The sequence below is a fragment of the Cebus imitator genome, unplaced genomic scaffold, assembly GCF_001604975.1.
Source record: "Cebus imitator isolate Cc_AM_T3 unplaced genomic scaffold, Cebus_imitator-1.0 Scaffold79, whole genome shotgun sequence".
Lineage (NCBI taxonomy): Eukaryota > Metazoa > Chordata > Mammalia > Primates > Cebidae > Cebus > Cebus imitator.
In genome coordinates, this window is record NW_016107394.1 from 1800131 (window position 1) to 1818856 (window position 18726).

The 18726-nt window shown below is 43.5% G+C and overlaps 1 protein-coding gene across 1 annotated transcript in view; it reads right to left on the reverse strand.

Moving 5' to 3' along the window:
- Nucleotides 1–18726, reverse strand: part of LOC108307524 (short transient receptor potential channel 2) — a 48259-nt gene that overhangs the window by 25478 nt on the left and 4055 nt on the right. Inside the window, exons 2-7 of the mRNA XM_037740060.1 lie at nt 16491–16655; nt 12923–13064; nt 11351–11506; nt 9818–9996; nt 1289–1374; nt 887–1059 (exon numbers count right to left, since the gene is read on the reverse strand). Coding sequence (XP_037595988.1) covers nt 887–1059; nt 1289–1374; nt 9818–9996; nt 11351–11506; nt 12923–13064; nt 16491–16535 — 781 coding nt within the window. The 5' untranslated portion in view covers nt 16536–16655. The remainder of the gene's footprint in view (nt 1–886; nt 1060–1288; nt 1375–9817; nt 9997–11350; nt 11507–12922; nt 13065–16490; nt 16656–18726) is intronic.

Genomic DNA, 18726 nt, shown 5'->3' on the forward strand with positions numbered 1-18726 from the left:
CTCACTGCAACCTCTGCCTCCTGGGTTCAAGCAATTCTCCTGCCTCAGCCTTCCGAGTAGCTGGGATTACAGGTGTACACCACCATGTCCAGTGATTTTTTTGTATTTTTAGTAGAGATGGGGTTTCACCATGTTGCCCAGGCTGGTCTTGGTCTTGAACTCCTGACCTCGTGATCCCCCTGCCTTGGGTTCCCAAAGTGCTGGGATTACAGGCATGAGCCACTGCACCTGCCCCATCCTGTTTTCTTAACTTTTCAGCTAGAACTCTACTGGCTTTTGTCTTTCTTGTCTAGAATAGTCAAGAACAAGAGCTTTGGGGTTCAAATCCTGTCTCTGCCACTTACTAGCTGTGTGACTCAGAAAATTTAACCTTGTTGAATGTCATATTCTTTTGTAAAATGAGGATAACAGTGTCTACTTCATAAGTTGGTTGTGAACATTAACTAAGTTAGTGAAAGCTCCCAGCAACATATCTGATGTGAAGCAGAACTAGATTGTTTTTTAATCCTTTCTTTCTCAGTGATAAAACTATTCCCCTGCCTTATTTCTCCAATAAACTCCATACACCACCACCATGACTTACTTGTCTTTCTGAGATGATCACAGAACATTAATACTGTAAGAGTCCTAAATACTAGTTGGTTTGATTCCTTCACTTTGAAGATGAGGGAAACTGAAGCCAAAAGAGAGAAGGATTCCTGATTCCTAGGCCAGTGCTCTTTCAAATACTATTCAATATTTGATTTCTCTTCTGGTAACAAGACACCAACAATTATCTTTCCTACCACATGAAGTCCCACTTGTGAGCCATTCCTGTAGAGCAATGGTAGATTCAAGGAGGAGGGACATTGCTAGTGACAGGAGGGAACAGGTCATGTGCACTCACCTGCCCTGCCTGGATGACTGGGACCTGGTTCTGCATGGCTGTTCTTTGGGCTTGCCACACTGGCTGGAGGTACTCTGCGGGCAGCAGAAAGCACCATGTGGGCTGAACGCCCTAGAGTCCCTGGCTGCAGCTGTGTTAGGATATTCCTGAGGTCTGAAATTTCCTTGGTGTCCCTGCAGGGAAACAGAGAGCACTTGGTTCCACTTGGAACATAGATTCCCATTCTGCTCACTCTAGTCAATGGTATGTATTTAAGCAAGATAGGGTTAGGCCCAGAGTATGTGACAAATTTGGTGAATCCAGGCTGGGCTTGGTGCTTGTTAGTGACTTGATAGCCCTTTTTTTTTTTAGGAGAAAGATCTGAGAGGTGGCTTGGAGACATCCACTCTGTCAGGTACATACGCATGGGGATGTGGGAAGAATGTCCTCCGGATGGAAGGATTAGCTAGCCAGGGGCTAGGACCACACTCCTGAGCATCAGAAGAACCCTGAGGAAAAAAAAAAAAGGATATGAAATACCAATATTCACCACCAGGGGACACTGCTACCTAGTGCAGGGGCCTACTCAAACTATCGAACTTTTGGGGACGTTTATTTCATTATTTCCTTCTAAATATTATTTAATAATATGGTTTAGTATGATTCATTTTGTGAACAATTTTGCTAAACTGCAACTAAAAACCTACCAATTTTAGCCACAATTTCTAGCTATCTATGAAGAGATTTGTGTGTATGCATGGAGGCATATAGAAAGTGTGTCTCTAGCATTAACCACTGTATCTAACTATCACAGGGATTTTATAACCTTCTTGCTCCAGAAATGTCTACGTGCAATCACCTCCCAAGATAATTTCTGCATATCTTATTTTTATTGTAGCATGCTGGTTTCTTAATTCTTTGTCAAAATTCAATTTATCTGTGATTACACCCCTACTTTTTTAAAAAAGAGATGGGGTCTCCGCCCAGGTACAATGGCTCATGCCTGTAATGCCAGCACTCTGGGAGGCCAAGGTGGGAGGATTGCTTGAGCCCAGGGGTTTGAGACCAGCCTGAGCAACATAGTAAGACCCTGTCTATACAAAAATAAAAAAATTAGCCAGGCATGGTAGTGCATGCCTGTGGTCCTAGCTACTTGGGAGGCTGAGGTGCTAAGGTGGGAGGACTGCTTGGAATTCAGAAGCCAAGGCTGCAGTGAGCTGTGACTGCACCACTGTATTCCAGCGCAGGTGACAGAGCAAGACCCTGTCTCAAAAAAATAAAAAGAAGAAAAAAAGATGGGGTCTTGCTCTACCCAGGCTGGAGTGCAGTGGCAGGATCATGGCTCACTGTAGCCTTGAACTCTGGGGCTCAAGCAATCCTCTCATCTCAGCCTCTGGAGCAGCAGGCTCCTACCACCATGCCCAGCTAATTAAAAAATTTTTTTTTGTAGAGACAAGGTGTTACCATGTTGCCCAGGCTGGTCTCAAACTCCTGGGCTCAAGCAATTCTCCCTCTTTGGCCTCTCAAAGCACTGAGATTACAGGGATGTGCCATTTCACCTAGCCCCTATTATTATTATTATATATATATTTTGAGACAGGAGTCATACCCTGCCATTTAGGATGGAGTGCAGTGGATCACTGCAACCTCTGCTTCCCAGGTTCAAGCAATTCTCATGCCTCAGCCTCCTGAGTAGCTAGGATTACAGGTGTGTGCCACCGCACCTGGCTAATTTTTGTATTTTTAGTAGAGACAAGGTTTTGCCATGTTGGCCAGGCTGGTCTTGAATTCCTGGCCTCAAGTGATCTGCCTGTCTTGGCTTCCCAAAGTGCTGGGAATATAGGCGTGAGCCATCACACCTGACCCCAATTCCTTTTTTATTTATTGAAATTTCCTTTTTCCCCTTACCTTAAATTTTTTTTCTTTAATTTTCAACTCTGATTCTTCTATCACAGGTTATTTTAAAGGTAAATGTCTTTCTTGTAATGCATGACTTTGGCTTCATTCTACAAGCTTGAGTAGTATTTTCATTCACATTAACTCTTTAATATTTTCTAATTGCTATTACAATCTTTTCTTGGACCTAGCAATAATCTTGAAATATTTTGTTTAATTGTCCAGGTTTTTCTTTTCTTTAACTTGTCTCATGAATGTTACAGTGAATGCTACTAGAAAGGGTAACTAGATGTGTGTGTAGAGATAGTTTATTTACCCTTAAATCTAAATGAGATTATCAGGAAATTGTTAGGAAATGATTATTAGCTTCTGAGCAAAGGTTAGTTGCTATCAAGTGGCCTGGGTTCAAATCCACTCTAACACTTATTTGGCAGTGTGACCAAGGGTCACCCCACTAAATTTCTCCGTGCTGTTTTTCTTACTGGAAAACTGGTGATCATAATAACCCTATTTCACAGAGTTAAAAGCCCTATATTTTGCTTTCACTATAACCTATCAGTTAGAATGACTCATTAGAAAAAAAGTCTATGACATTTTAGGCATCCTAAATTATAAAACTGAGTGCCATTAATCTGTAATCCCAGCTTACATGTAGCATCTGTCTCTTGTTGAAATATTTCAGGACCTTCCTTCCCTACAGTTTCATGAGGTACCTACATGTATGTTTCACCCTGCTGTTGATGTTCAATGCCCTTCTGACATGGCTCTGCAGTTGCTGACTCCCTTCTACTTCCATTCTACCATGGTCCTAGAAGTGCAGAGCAATGTAATGTAGATGGCCAAAATGGAAAAGAACTCTGGGAAACTTTTATTTACCCTAAAACTGGGGTGAACATATGTACTAGTTTGCCTGGAACAGTCCTACTTTATATCTGTTGTCTTGGTACAATAATAATTATTTTTTGAGACAGGGCCTAACTCTTGTCATTCAGGTTGGAGTGTAGTGGCATGATCACACCTCACTGCAACCTTGATACTCTGGACTCAAGTGATCCTCCTACCTCAGCCTCCTAAATATCTGGATGACAGGCGTGGGCCACCATGCCTGGCTAATTTTTAATTTTTGTGTTTTTCAGACAGGGTCTTACTCTGTTGCCTAGGCTGGAGAGCAATGGCACAATCACAGCTTACTGCAGCCTTGAATTCCCAGGCTCAAGTGATCCCACCATGTCAGACTCCTGAGTAGCAGGGACTATAGGTGCATACCACCATTCCTAACTTTTTTTTTTTTTTTTTTTTTGTAGAGATGGGGTTTTGCCATATTGCCCAGGCTGGTCTCAAACTCCCGGGCTCAAGAGATCCATTCACCTTGGCCTCCCAAAGTGTTGGGATTACAGGCATGAGTCACTGTACCTAATTTTTAATTTTTTTGTAGAGGCTGGGTGTGGTGGTACACACCTGTAACATGAGCACATTGAGAGGCTGAGACAAGAGGACTGCTTGAGCCCAGGAGTTTGAGACCAGCCTGGGTAACATAGTGAGACCCTGATCTCTATAAAAAATAGAGGCAGAGGTTGCAGTGAGCCGAAATCATGCCACTGCACTCCAGCCTGGGCAGCAGAGTGAGACTTCATCTAAAATAATAATAATTATTATTATTTGGGTGTGCTAGTGTATACTTGTAGCTTCAGCTACTGGGAGGCTGAGGCAGGAGGACTGCCTGAACCCAGGAGGTGGAGGCTGTGGTGAGTCATGATCATGCCACTGCACTCCAGCCTGGATGACAGAGCAAGCCCCTGTCTCATAAATAAATAATAAATGAGATTTTTTTTGTGGACACAGCATCTCACTATGTTGCCCAAGCTGGTCTCAAATTTCTGGACTGAAATGATCCTCCCACTTTGGTGTCCACAAGTGCTAGAATTAAAGGCGTGAGCCACTGTGCCTGGCCTTAGTATAATTATTAATAGCACTCTCCTTTGCCCTTAAAGTGTCCTGGTTTGGATGATAAATTTTATGGTGACTCTATCTACAACGCCACTTTAAAAGGTCACTTATATAATGAACATTTACATTAAAAGGCTACTTTGCTCTGGGCAATGTTCTAGGTGCCAGGTATGCATTACAGAACAAGACAGACAGGTTTCTAATCTCATGGAGCTTCCATTTTATTGACTAGGCAGGATCACAGAGATCTAGCTCCACTCATGTCAGCTCCTAACACTGCAATAGTGGAACCTGGTAAAGCACACTGAATTGCCGCCATCAGTACTTTTATATTTTTTACCCCTTTCCACAATGGAAGAGTAGTTTCAGACCAAACCTGACTTTGTTTTAGTTCTCTGGATCTCTTCTAAAACTGCATGACAAAAGCATCTACTCCTGCTCTTTCTGCTCTGACTTCATTTTCTCTTCCCAATGCTGCCTCTTGTTTTTCTCAGGAACCTCAAAAGGAGTGACTCATGTGAAGTTAGCTCATGTGAACTGGGATTCTAGTGGTTGTGATAGGTTTAAAACTTCTAAGAAATGTATTGTGTGTGCAAGAGGCAGACTGTGTAGTGTAGGCAGAGAGTGTAGTGACAGGAGACCTAGTCCTTATGCTGCTCTGACTCACTGTATGACTTTGAACATACAGAAGTTTTCCTATCTGAGATGGAAAATGAGATGGTGGGGGCTGGATGATCTCTAAAATTCCATGACTCTAGCTTTGTATGATGAAGCACTCATTTTTTAGGAATGAAATATGATGGAGGGTACTGGTTTAGATAGATGAACAAGTATAACAAGAAAGCAAGAGGAAAGGAGTCAGAACAGGCTTAAGAAGAAAACAACAGGAGCCTGGTTGAGCAAATCAAAGTAAATTGATATAACCTCAGGGCTAGAAATCCATATATCTTATCTTAGGAATACAGGCATACCTCATTTTATTGTGCTTCATAGATACTGTGTGGTTAAAAAAAAAAGGACGGTCTGTGGCAATGCTATAAGTCTGTGAGCACCATTTTGCCAACAGTATGTGCTCACTTCGTGTTGCTGTGTCACATTTTGGTAATTCTCACATTTCAAATCTTCTCATTATTATTACATCTGTTATGGTGATCTGTGATCAGCGATCTTTAATGTTACTATTGTAACTGTTTTGGGGGTGCCATGAATTGTGCTCACATAAATGCTAAACTTTTTTTTTTTTTTGAGAGGCAGTCTTGTTCTGTCGCCAGGCTGGAGTGCAATGGCGCAATCTTGGCTCACTGCAACCTCCGCCTCCCAGGTTGAAGTGATTCTCCTGCCTCGGCCTCCCGAGTAGCTGGGACTACAGGTGTGCGCTACCATGCCCAGATAATTTTTGTATTTTTAGTAGAGATGGAATTTCACCATGTTGGCCAGGATGATCTCGAACTCCTGATCTCATGATCTGTCCGCCTCGGCCTCCAGAAGTGCTGGGATTAAAGGTGTGAGCCACTGTGCCCGGCAAACTTTTTTTTTTTTTTGAGACAGTGTATCTCTCTGTTACCCAGGCATGAATGCAGCGGCACTAATCATATCTCACTGCAACCTCAAACTCCTGGGCTCAGGTGATCCTCCTGTCTCAGTCCCAAGTAGTTGGGACTACAGATGTGTGCTACCGTGCCTGGTTAATTTTTTTTTTTTTTTAGAGATAGGGTCTTGCTATGTTGCCCAGGCTCGTCTTAAACACCCGACCTCAAGTGATTCTCCCATCGCACCCTTACAGGTATGAGACACTGTGCCTACCCTAAGACGGCAAACTTAATCGATAACTATTGTATGTGTTCTGAGTGTTCCACTGACTGGTCATTCTCCTGTCTCTCTCCCTCTCTTCAGGCCTCCCTACTCCCTGAGATACAACAACATTGAAATTAGACCATTTAATAACCCTACAATGGCCTCTAAGTATTCAAATGAAGTGGAGAGTGGCATGTCTCTCACTTCGTGGTTGCAGGGAGCAGATGAAAGTTCTGTCCAGGGGCCAGGAAGAATGGCCCACATCAATCTGTAGGAAAGCACAGCCACAAAGAGAAGGATAAGAGGGATGAGATGACTGCCTTAGTAAGAAAGCCATGGCAAAGGCCAACACAGGCTAAAGCTGGCCTCCTGTGGGAAACAGCCAAGTGGTAAATGCAAAGAGAAAGTTTTGTTTTGTTTTGTTTTAAGACAGGGTCTCACTGTCACCCAGGCTAGAGTGCAGTGGTGCAATCTCAGCTCACTGCAACCTCCACCTCCCAGGTTCAAGCACTTCTCCTGCCTCAGCCTCCCGAGTAGCTGGGACTATAGGTGCACACCACCACACCCGGCTAATTTTTTGTATTTTAGTAGAGACAAGCTTTCACAGTATTGCTGAGGCTGGTTTCGAACTCCTGACCTCAGGCAATCCACCCGCCTTGGCCTCCCAAAGTGCTAGGATTACAGGCATGAACCACCATGCCTGGCCAATTTTTGTATTTTTTTGTAGAGATGGGGTTTTGTCATGTTGCCCTGGCTGGTCTTGAACTCTTGGGCTCAAGGAATCTGCCTGTCTTGACCTTCCACAGTGCTAGGATAACATGAGGGAGCCACCATACCCAGCTGAAAAAATTCTTGAAGGAAATTAAAAGTGCTACTCTAATGAACACATGAATGATAAGAAAGCGAAACAGCCTTATTGCTGACATGGAGAAAGTTTTAGCAGTATAGGTAGATCAAATCAGCGATGATATACACTTAACCAAAGCCTAATCTACAGCAAGGCCCTAACTCTCTTCAATTCTGTGAAGGCCAAGAGACATGAGGAAGCTGAAGAGAAGTCTAAAGCTAGCAGAGATTGGTTCATGAAGTTTAAGGAAAAAAATCCATCTCCTTAACATTAAAGTGCAAGGTGAAGCAGCAAGTGCTGATGGAGAAGTTACAGCAAATTACCCAGAAGATCTCGCTAAGATCACTGATGAAAGTGGCTACACCAAACAACAGGGTTTCAATGTAGATGAAACTGCCTTCTATTGAAAGAAGATGCCACCTAGGACTTTCATAGCTAGAGAAGATAAGTCAATGCCTGGCTTCAAAGCTTCAAAGGACAAGCTAACTCTCTCCTTAGGGTTAATGCAGCTGGTGACTTTAAGTTGAAGCCAATGCTGTTTTACCATTCTAAAAGTCCCAGGGCCCTTAAGAATTATGCTGAATCTATTCTGCCTGTGCTCTATAAGTGGAAAGACAAAGTCTGGATGACAGCACATCTGTTTACAGCATGGTTTCCTGAGTATTTTAAACCCACAGTTGAAAGCTAATACTCAGATTTCTTTTCAAAACATTTCTGCTCACTAGTAAGGTACCTAGTCAGCCAAGAGCTCTGATGGAGATATACAAGGAGCTTAATGTTGTTTTCATGCCTACTAATATAACATCCATTTTGCAGCCCATGTATCAAGGAGTAATTCAACTTTCAAGCATTACTATTTAAGAAACATATTCTGTAAGGGTATAGCTGCCATAGATGTTGATTCCTCTGATGGATCTAGGAAAGTAAATGAAAATCTTCTGGAAATAATTTACCATCTTGGATGCCATTAAGAATACTGGTGATTCACAGGAGGAGGTCAAAATATCAATATTAACATAAGTTAGGACGAAGTTGATTCCAACTCTCCTGGTGGGCTTTCAAGACTTCAGTGGAGGAAGTAAATGAACTAGGCCGGGTGCGGTGGCTCATGCCCACAATCCTAGCACTTTGGGGGGCTGAGGGGGGTGGATCAGTTGAGGCCAGGAGTTCGAGACCAGGCTGGCCAACATGGTGAAACCCCATCTTTACTAAAATACGAAAAATAAGCTGGGTGTGGTGGTACGCACCTGTAATTCCAGGTACTCGGGAGGCTGAGGTGGGAGAATTGCTTGCACCCAGGAGGCAGAGGTTGCAGTGAGCGAGATTGTGCCATTGCACTCCAGCCCTGAGCAACAGAGCAAGACTTTGTCTTGGAAAAAAAAAAAAAGAAATAGTAAGAGAACTAAAATAGAAATGGAACATGAGGATGTGACAGAATTACTGCAATCTCAAGATAAAACCTGAACAGATGAGGAGTTGCTTCTTATAGATGAGCAAAGTGGCTTCTTGAGATGAAATCTACTCCTGGTGAAGATGCTGTGAACATCATTGAAATGATAAAAAAAGATTTAGAATATTACATAAATTTAGTTGATAACGCAATGGCTGTGTTTGGGAGAATTGACTCAAATTTTTAAAGAAGTTCTACTGTGGTTAAAATGCTATCAAATGGCATCAATGCTACAGAGAACTCTTTCATGACAGGAAGAGTAGACTGAGGTGGCAAACTTCATTGTCTTATTTTACAAAATTGCCACAGCCAGCCCAACCCTCAGCAGTCACCACCCTGATCTGTCAGCAGCTATCAACACTGAGGCAAGATTCTCTACCAGCAAAAAGATCATGACTCGCTGAAGGTTCAGATAATTGTTGGCTTATATACACTGAAAAACCAAAGACTGTGTGTGACTTGTTTTATTGCCATGATCTGGAACCAAATCTGGAACATCTCCAAGGTGTGTCTGTACATGTGTGTTGTACAGGGAGGAAAGCAGGGGAACAAATGGAACTGCAAAGCACACATGTAAAGATATAACTTTGTAAGGTAATAATGACAGAGAAACTACACAGGAGATTTGGGACTTTCAGTGTTCGAAGGAAAAGTCTGATAAAAGCTACAGTCACCCAATAACTTAGAAAGAAAGTATGAAGTTAAGTTTGGATCCAAGAGTAATTTATTTAGGCTAAGGAGTAAATGGTCCAGAAGCTTTGTGTATGCTATATCCAAGACTCACTCACTTGCATATTCCACCTGTGAGAGAGGGAAGGAGAGGAGTTCACTCCTACCTGTAAGAAAGGGTATCAAGCCCACTGATGCTTGTATTTGTGTGTGTGTGTGTGTGTGTGTGTGTGTGTGTGTGTGTGTGTGTGTGTGTGTGTATCTATGCCTCAAACAAGCACCAGCTTCTTAACCAGAAACCTGAAAAGGAAGGGAAAACATTAAATCCTCACTCCACCATCATACATACCTGGTTCAGCACAGAGCTCACAAGGGCTGAGGGACCCTCCACAGGAACATCTAAGGAATCCAGAGAAGAACGCACCCGTAGAAAGGCCAGGCCAAAGGACTGATGACGTGTGAAGGGTTGGGAGCAGGTCAGGCGAAGTCGATCCCATGACTCTCCGGAGGCTGGAGCCAGGAAGTCAACTCAAGGAAAAAAGAGACAGAAAATTGGAGGAATGGAAATGCGTAAATGGGAGAGAAAGAGGAAGAAAAGGTCAAAACTAAGGAAAGGAGCTATAGGGAGTAAACTCCAACAAAAGGAAGGAGGAGGTCATCAGTAAATGTCCCCTTAGGCTTGGGTGCTCAGGGTATGGTAATGCCAAGCAGACCAGTCAGGGCTCCTCATATCCAGTCCCTTGCCTTCCCACCATCACTCCTCTGTCACAGTTCCACACTATTCCCAGCATGAATTCTATACCTCTCCAGGGACCTCATCAATATCTCATTTTAAGAAGAAGTTATCTGTAGAGTAGGGGCCCAGTGGATTAGCTGAGATATATATTGACCTTCCTTGGGTCATAAGACCTCAACCTCCCTCGCACCACCACGTGCTCCACATGCTAACAGTATCACACTCTGATATCACAAACCCCAAACATCTTTAGTTCCTAACACTGTCCAGTCAGTACCTCGATTCCTCCAAATCATATGCCCTTCCAATGTCACTCTTTCTTTACAATATTACAAATATTTCCAACTTAAAAATGGACAAATCCTTATGAAACTATACATCCCTAGAGGCTGGGAATCAGATCTTATATTTCTTCTGTAGTGCCTAGTGAACAGAGATTTGTATAAACATTATATGCCACATAACAATAACCACTATGTAGCCTTCCATTACTTACATCAACATCTATCCTACATCCACACTTACACACACAAAAACATATTATTATTATTATTATTTTGAGACAGTTTCCCTCTTGTCACCCAGGCTAGAGTGTAATAAATGGCATGATCTTGGCTCACTGCAACCTCTGCCTCTCAGGTTGAAGCAATTCTCCTGCCTCAGCCTCCTGAATAGCTGAGATTACAGGTGCCCACCACCACGTCTGGCTAATTTTTGTATTTTTAGTAGAGATGGGGTTTCATCATGTTGGCCAGGCTGGTCTCGAACTCCTGACCTCAGATAATCCACTCGCCCTGGTCTCCCAAAGTGCTAGGATTACAGGTGTGAGCCACCATGCCTGACCACAAAAACATATTAATCAATAAGTGTGTGTGTTCTATATATTGGGCCCTACCGAATCCCATGTATAAATATAAATAGTTCATAAATCATCTCCCCAGCTAGCACACATCCTTACCATACAGATCTCACACACAAGCACACCATTCCTTAACCACCCTTTGCCCCAACAGATGTAATTAAGCCCCTGCACAGGCTCCCTCCCACAGTCTACAACCTAATAGAACCCACAGCTCTTTAGTACTGCATCTCTGTTTCTCATAAAGACCACCCTGCTCCGCTCTTCTCTGCATTTGCCCTCTTTACCATCTTTAAACATGCGGACCCTGGAGCGGTTCTTCCCCTGCTTTGAATCAGTCAGAGACATTAGCATGGTTGCAGGGAGCAGGGTGACAAAAGGTCTGTCCAGAGGCCAGGAAGAACGGCCCACATCAATTTGCAGGAATGCACAGCCACAGTTACCTGGGGACAAAAGGTTGAGAGAAGGGTAAGAGGGATGAGATGACTAAAGACAAAGGAATAGGGTGGAAGGAGGACATTACTCTACTTTATAGCTAGTTGAAAGCCAGAAAGGTTCAGCGATTGTGGAGTCCCACAGGGAATCACTGACTGTAGTGGAATGAGACTGCAGTCCACTAAATACCAATGTCACACATTTACCATGTTCCTCCCAGCCAAAAACCTTCCCCTGATTAAAGAGATTTGTTGCTTCTCTGTCTTCTGGCCCTGGTGGACAGCACTAAATTCTGTCTCTCTTAATTCCTTTCTAGGGAGTCTGACATCTCTCTGTCCTGACAAAACTGAGACCAGTGGACTTGATGTTCTAGATTCCAGAGAATTCTAAGGTCAATCTTCTCAATCCATAAACTCCTTTTTAGCCTTCTCAGATTATCCTTGCACAGGTCATCTCTCTAGCATCCTCCTGATACTGATATTTACAGGCGTATGCAGGTTTTATTTGTTGGGATTTTTATTTATTTATTTATTTATTTATGAGACAGAGTCTCGCTCTGTTGCCAGGCACCAGGCTGGAGTGCAGTGGTGTGATCTCGGCTCACTGCAACCTCTGCCTCCCTGGTTCAAGCCATTCTCCTGCCTCAGCCTCCCGAGTAGCTGGGACTACAGGCGTGTGCCACCATGCCCAGCTAATTTTTGTATTTTAGTAGACATGGGGTTTCACTATGTTGGCCAGGATGGTCTCGATCTCCTGACCTTGTGATCCGCCCACCTTGGCCTCCCAAAGTACTGGGATTACAGGTGTGAGCCACCGTACTCGGTCCTATTTTTATTTTTTGAGACAGGGTCTCACTGTTGCCCAGGCTGGAGTGTAGTGGCGTCATCACAGCTCACGGCACGCTTGACCTCCTGGGCTCAGGCGATCCTCCTACCTCAGGCTCTCATGCAGCTAGGACTACAGGCGTGTACCACCAAAGCTGGCTAATTTTTGCATTTTTGGTAGACGCAGGATTTTGTCATGTTGCCCAAGCGGATCTCAAACTCCTGGGCTCAAGGGATCCTCCCACCTTGGCCTCCCAAAGTGTTAGGATTACAGGCATGAGCCACTGTGCCCGGTCGGGATTTATAATTATGTCAGTGTTCTAAGGTTTTACCCAGACCACTCAGATCAAAGCATGATAGTTATGTTGCATAATTCGAGGAGCACCATTCACATTGTACTCCACGTGAATAGAGCCCTTGGAGTTCGCCACACAGATCTGCTCCAAGGGCAAGGGCCACATTTCCTTTTGACACCTAGGCAAAACTTACTCCATAAATGCTGCTCAGCTGGAATGAACTGAGACATGTTAGTGGAGTGGTTAGAGGGGAATATCACTCCTGTGTTCTTCCTCAGAGGTTCCTAGGCCACAGAGAACTCACCCACATCAATGTAGCCAATGGGCACTGCCCTCTCCAGCTGTAGTTCCACTTTCAGTTGCCCACTTTTGTCCTGAGGGCAGCTGAGCCAAGGTCGCCTTGGACTGTCTGGGTTTAGCAAGTTCTCTACAGGATATCTGGGATCCTAAGTAAGAGAGAAGGAGAAAATCAGGAATCTCACTGAGCTCAAGGGAAGAAGGATGCCCACAAATGAGGGATCCCTATAATCTCAAACCTTCCCAGTCATCCTAACATGAAAGAAAAGGCACTAGATGGGAGGCCATAGGAATACTGTTATCATGTGCCAAGCGGTTTACAGATACCATTTGCCTCTATCCTATTTACCAGACGACCTCATTTAATCTTTGTAACAACTCTTAGGTGGTTATATTACTTCCAAGTTAACAGATCTATATTGAAGCTTAGAGAGGTTCAGAAACTTACTGAAGGCCACAGGCTAAATAACCAAGCAAAACAGAATTCCCAGGTTTCTAAAAGCAGAGCTCTTAATCACCATGTTATACTATTTCATTTATAAGATGTTTTCAAGGACATTTATTTATCTTTATAGTTATCCTGTGAGATAAGAAAGTCAAAGATCTTTATTCTAAGTTTATAAATGATACTTAGATGTAAAGTGATTAATAAAGTCTAATTAGTGATCTTGAAATATAAATTCTGAGTTCTAACCTAAAGTCAGATATTTTTTGGTTGAGAGATCTTGAGTAAACAACTTTCCCTCTCTGGGTCTAAATTTCTTTCTTTCTGTAATCTCAGTTATTTGAGAGGCTAAGGCAGGAGAATCGCTTGAACCTGGAAGGTAAAGGATGCAGTCAGCTGAGGTTGTGCCACTGCACTGCAGCCTGGATGACAGACTGAGACCCTGTCTCAAAAATAAAATTAAAAAAAAAAAAATTATTTCTTTTCGGCCGGGCGCGGTGGCTCAAGCCTGTAATCCCAGCACTGTGGGAGGCCGAGGCTGGTGGATCACGAGGTCAAGAGATCGAGACCATCCTGGTCAACATGGTGAAACCCCGTCTCTACTAAAAATACAAAAAATTAGCTGGGCATGGTGGCGCATGCCTGTAATCCCAGCGACTCAGGAGGCTGGGGCAGGAGAATTGCCTGAACCCGGGAGGCGGAGGTTGCAGTGAGCCGAGATCGCGCCATTGCACTCCAGCCTGGGTAACAAGAGCGAAACTCCGTCTAAAAAAAAAAAAAAAAAAAAAAAATATTTCTTTTCTTTTTTTTTTAGAGACAGGTCTTGCCCAGGCTGGAGCGCAGTGATACAATCATGGCTCACTGCAGCCTCGAATCCCTGGGAGGATCACTTGAGTGATCCTCCTACCTCAGCCTCCCGAGTAACTGGGACGACAGGTGTGTGCCACCATACCTAGCTAATTTTTATTTTTGTTTTTAATTGAGATAGGGTCTTGCTCATTGCCCAGGGTACAGTGCAGTGGCACAATCACAGCTCAACGCAGCCTTAACTTCCCAGGGTCAGGATACTCCCACCTGTCTCCCGAAGAGCTGGGACTACAGGTGCATACCAGCACACCCGGCTAACTTTTGTATATTTTGTAGAGATGGGGCTTCACCATGTTTCCCAGGCTGGTCTTGAACTCCTGGGCTCAAGCAATCTGTCCGCCTCAGCCTCCCAAAGTACCGGGATTACAGGTGTGAGCCACTAGACCTAGCTAATTTTTAAATTTTTTGTAGAGATGAGGTCTTGCTATATTGCTCAGGCTGGTTTCCAACCCCTAGCCTCAAGCTATCCTCCCACCTCAGCCTCCCAAAGTGTTGGGATTACAGGTATGAGCCCTGTAATCTAAATGTCTTCATCCATAAGTAAAAGAGGGAGACCAGCCTCATGGTTTTCAACCTTGTTTTTGTGTTAGCAATAAAACCCTTTTAACTGAAATCTTACACTGATGTGTGTGTGTGTATGTGCATGTGTGTGTGCATTTTTTTTTTTTTTTGGTAAATAAAAGGAGAGCTCTGGTTAAATCACAGGTGGGGAGGACTAGAGACATACGTGTCCCCCTCTCCCTTTCAACTCACTGAAGTGGGTCTCTACAGAGTACAGCTGAAAACCACAGAGTTTGAAATTAGCTAATGTTCTCTAGCATTTTATAAGGCTAAGAGTCTATGAAGCGGCCAGGCGCAGTGGCTCATGCCTATAATCTCAGCATTTTGGGAGGTTAAGGTGGGCGGATCACGAGGTCAGGACTTCAAGACCAGCCTGCCCAACACAGTGAAACCCCAGCTCTACTAAAAATATAAAAATTAGCTGGGCATGGTGGCGCACACCTGTAGTCCCTGCTACTCTGGAGGATGAGGCAAGAGTGTTGTTTGAAACAGGGAGGCGGAGGTTGCAGTGAGTTGAGATCATGCAGCTGCATTCCAGCCTGGGCAACAGAGCGAGACTCCATCTCAAAAAAACAGTCTATGAAGCAAATTGTTTAGCCTGACCATGCAGGTAAGGAGGATAAGCAAAATATTAATTTTATTTTACTTAGAATAGGGGTTAATATATTAGTTCCTAAAGATCCTCTAAGGGTCTTTCTTTTTCTTTTTTTCATACAAGGTCTTGCTCTGTTGCCCAGGCTGGAGTGCAGTGGCACAGTCATGGCTCACGGTTAGCCCTGACCTCCAAGGCTCAAAGCAATTCTCCCACCTTGGCTTCCTAAGTAGCTGAGACCACAGGCACATGCTATCACACAGGGCTAATTCTTTATTTTTTTGTAGAAATGGGGTCTCCCTGTGTTGCTCAGCCTGACCTTGAACTCCTAGACTCAAGAGATCCTCCTGCCTTGGGCTCCCAAAGTGTGGAACTACAGGCATGAATCACCGGTGCCTGGTCTAAGGATCTCCCTGAAATGTGTGGGAGATGTTTTTGACAGTCACAATGACTAGGAAACCAGGGGGCAAGGGATGCTAAACATCCCATCATGCAAATGAAATTGCTACGAAATACAGACTTATGCCCCTAAATGCCAATGGCAGCCCTTGAGAAAGACCAGGGTAACAGAAGGGGGAGAGGGGGAGTAGGGGTAAACAGATAGAGCAGTGACAGAAGAGGAAAAGGTAGGAAGTCCCTAAGAATCACATCAGATCAGGCCTGGACTCAGGGCCTAGGATCTAGCTCTAATTTGGATATTGTAGAACTTTTAGGAAGGAGGCTGAGATCACACTTGATGGTGGTGATAACCTCGCAGGTCTGGGATTACCTCAAGTGTCCTGCCCTGTTCTCAATGATAGAATGATCAAACTCCCCTTCTGAGGATCCTGTTGCAGTTTCTGGGCCTACAGCTTTGCCAGCGCCCTTCAAACTGGGTGGAATCCTGAGGGTGCTGCTTTCTGTACTTTCCACTTCTGAGAACACTTCTTTTCACTTCCTGTACTTCTATGGGAACAACCTGAGGACAAGAGCTGTTTCTTCTCTTAGACTCTGAACTCACAATGTCTCTTCTATTAGATTGGGAGTTTTCTGAAAGTGGAGCCAAGACTCCTATTTTTTTCACTCCTTTCAGTTATCAAGAAAACAAATCATGCCTGTTGATTAAGATACCTGAGAAGAAAATGATACCACGTGGCTGATCTTCACAGGAGCCATGGTGGGCCCAGCACGGTGTCAAGTACAAGCAAAAACGCTTTCTCCCAAGATTTCTTCTGTCACCACTTTGGCACTGACTATGTGTTAGCTTCCAGAAAAGCAACAATCCTCACATTACTCCTGAAATAGAGAACAGAAGAAAAATAAAATAGCCATGGCTATAATAACAGGAGTTATTTGCAGCAGTCAGTCCACTTCTGATGACCAACATGGGCCTGGTGGGAGTGGTGGGAGGGAGTAGGTTTGGATCAGCTGATGAGGCTCCAACAAACATGAAATAACTCAAATGCAACCAGAAGGCAACACAGCAGCAAGTACAAAATAATATATTAAGATGTTAATGTTGGATTTATATATAGGTGAGCTCTCAAGGGCATGAATTGTGCCTTAAATTGTACACCTTTGTATCACTAGAGCCTAGTGCATAGTAAAGATAGGCAACAAATGTTCAACTAAATATACGATACAACTCTTTTTTTCTTCTTCTCCTAAAATGAATCTTCCTAAATTTAGCTTTTCATGAAGTTATTCCTCTACTAGACATCTTGAATGACTTGCTGCTTTATGCAAAACCCTTGCTAAGCCGGGTGTGGTAGCCTGTGCCTATAGTCCTAGTGACTCAGGAGGGTGAGGCAGGAAGATCACTTGAGCCCAGGAGTTGGAGGGTGCAGTGAGCCATGACGGTGCCACTGCATTCCAGCCTGGGTGATAGAGTGAGACCGTAACTCTAAAAAAAAAAAAAAAGTTCTTGTGAGTATTTGTACTTCGTGTTTTGCTAAACATTTTATCTAAGTTTAAATATGCAAAAACACACATATTAGTATAATGAGCTCATGCATCCATCACCTTGTTTCAACAATTCCTTGGTGAGAGGAGTTTTAAAGTTGTCTGAGAGTCTTTAGAGAATCTCTCTTCAAATATTTATCCCTGTCCATTTTATTCATGTTTATTACCCATCTGGCTCCTGAAAATATGAGTCCGTGACTCTTGATATACTCCTGGCCATAATGGTCTTTTTGCTTACCCTTCCCACCAAAAGTTTTTTCCCTTTTCTCCAAGATTTTGCTCATGCCATTGCCTCTGCTTGGAATGTTCTTTCTTCTTCCCACTTAGCAAATCTAATGCATCTTTGGTGCTCAAATGTTATCTCTCCTCTGCTTAAACAGCTCAGAGTGACAGCTCCATCCTGTCAATTCTCACTTAGCCTTTAACAGAGTGCCTCATATTATAGTTATATGGGTATACATCTTCTTGACTCTTGACAAACTGTAAGATCTTGGAGGACAAGTTTCATGTCTGATTCATTTCTGTGTGCCCAACATAAAAGGGAGAAGATAGTTCCTGATTTGCAAATGTCTGTTGAATGAATGACCATAAAAATTGTGCTCCAAAGGGCTCACAGTCATAAAGCATTCAAAATGGGGTAGATTACAGCAACAGCAGTAACAAACCCTTAGTAATGCCATCTGAATGTCAAGCACTCCTCACAGGCCATAGTCCGTACAGTATTAAGGCTTCAAAGACAGAAGAATGAAGGATGAGTCCTGAGTCTCTTCCCTAGGGCTCAGATTAATTAGGGCTCACTGTTCCTGCTATAGGAACTCACTGGGAACACAAAAATCTTTCCTTATCTCTGCTAGATTTTGGAGATATAAAAATAAATAAGGCATAGTCTCTGTTTTGAAGAAACTCACAGTATATTTTTGTGATTTGATGTGAAAAACTCCACCATCTCTCATCATCAATGAACACTCAGACCAGGCACAGTAGCTCATGCCTGTAATCCCAGCATATTGGGAGGCCAAGGAGGGTGGATATCTTAAGCCTAGGAGTTTAAGAGTAGCTTGGGCAACATGGTGAAATCTCGTCTCTACAAAAAAAACCAAAAAACAAAATAATAAAACCCAAAATTAGCCAGATGTGGTGCATGTGCCTGGAGTCTGAGCTACTCAGGAGGCTGAGGCAGGAGGATTGCCTGAGCTTGGGAAGCAGAGGTTGCAGTGAGCTGAGATCTCACCATTGCATTCCAGCCTGGGAGGCAGTGAAACCCTGTCTCAAAAATAAATAAATACATAAATAAACATATTTGGCTTGGCAATTCTGAAGCTGTCAATCTTGGATATCTCATTCAGTTAGTATTTTGGTGGGTATCTAGTAGGTACCAGGCACTGTACTAGGTGCTAGATACACA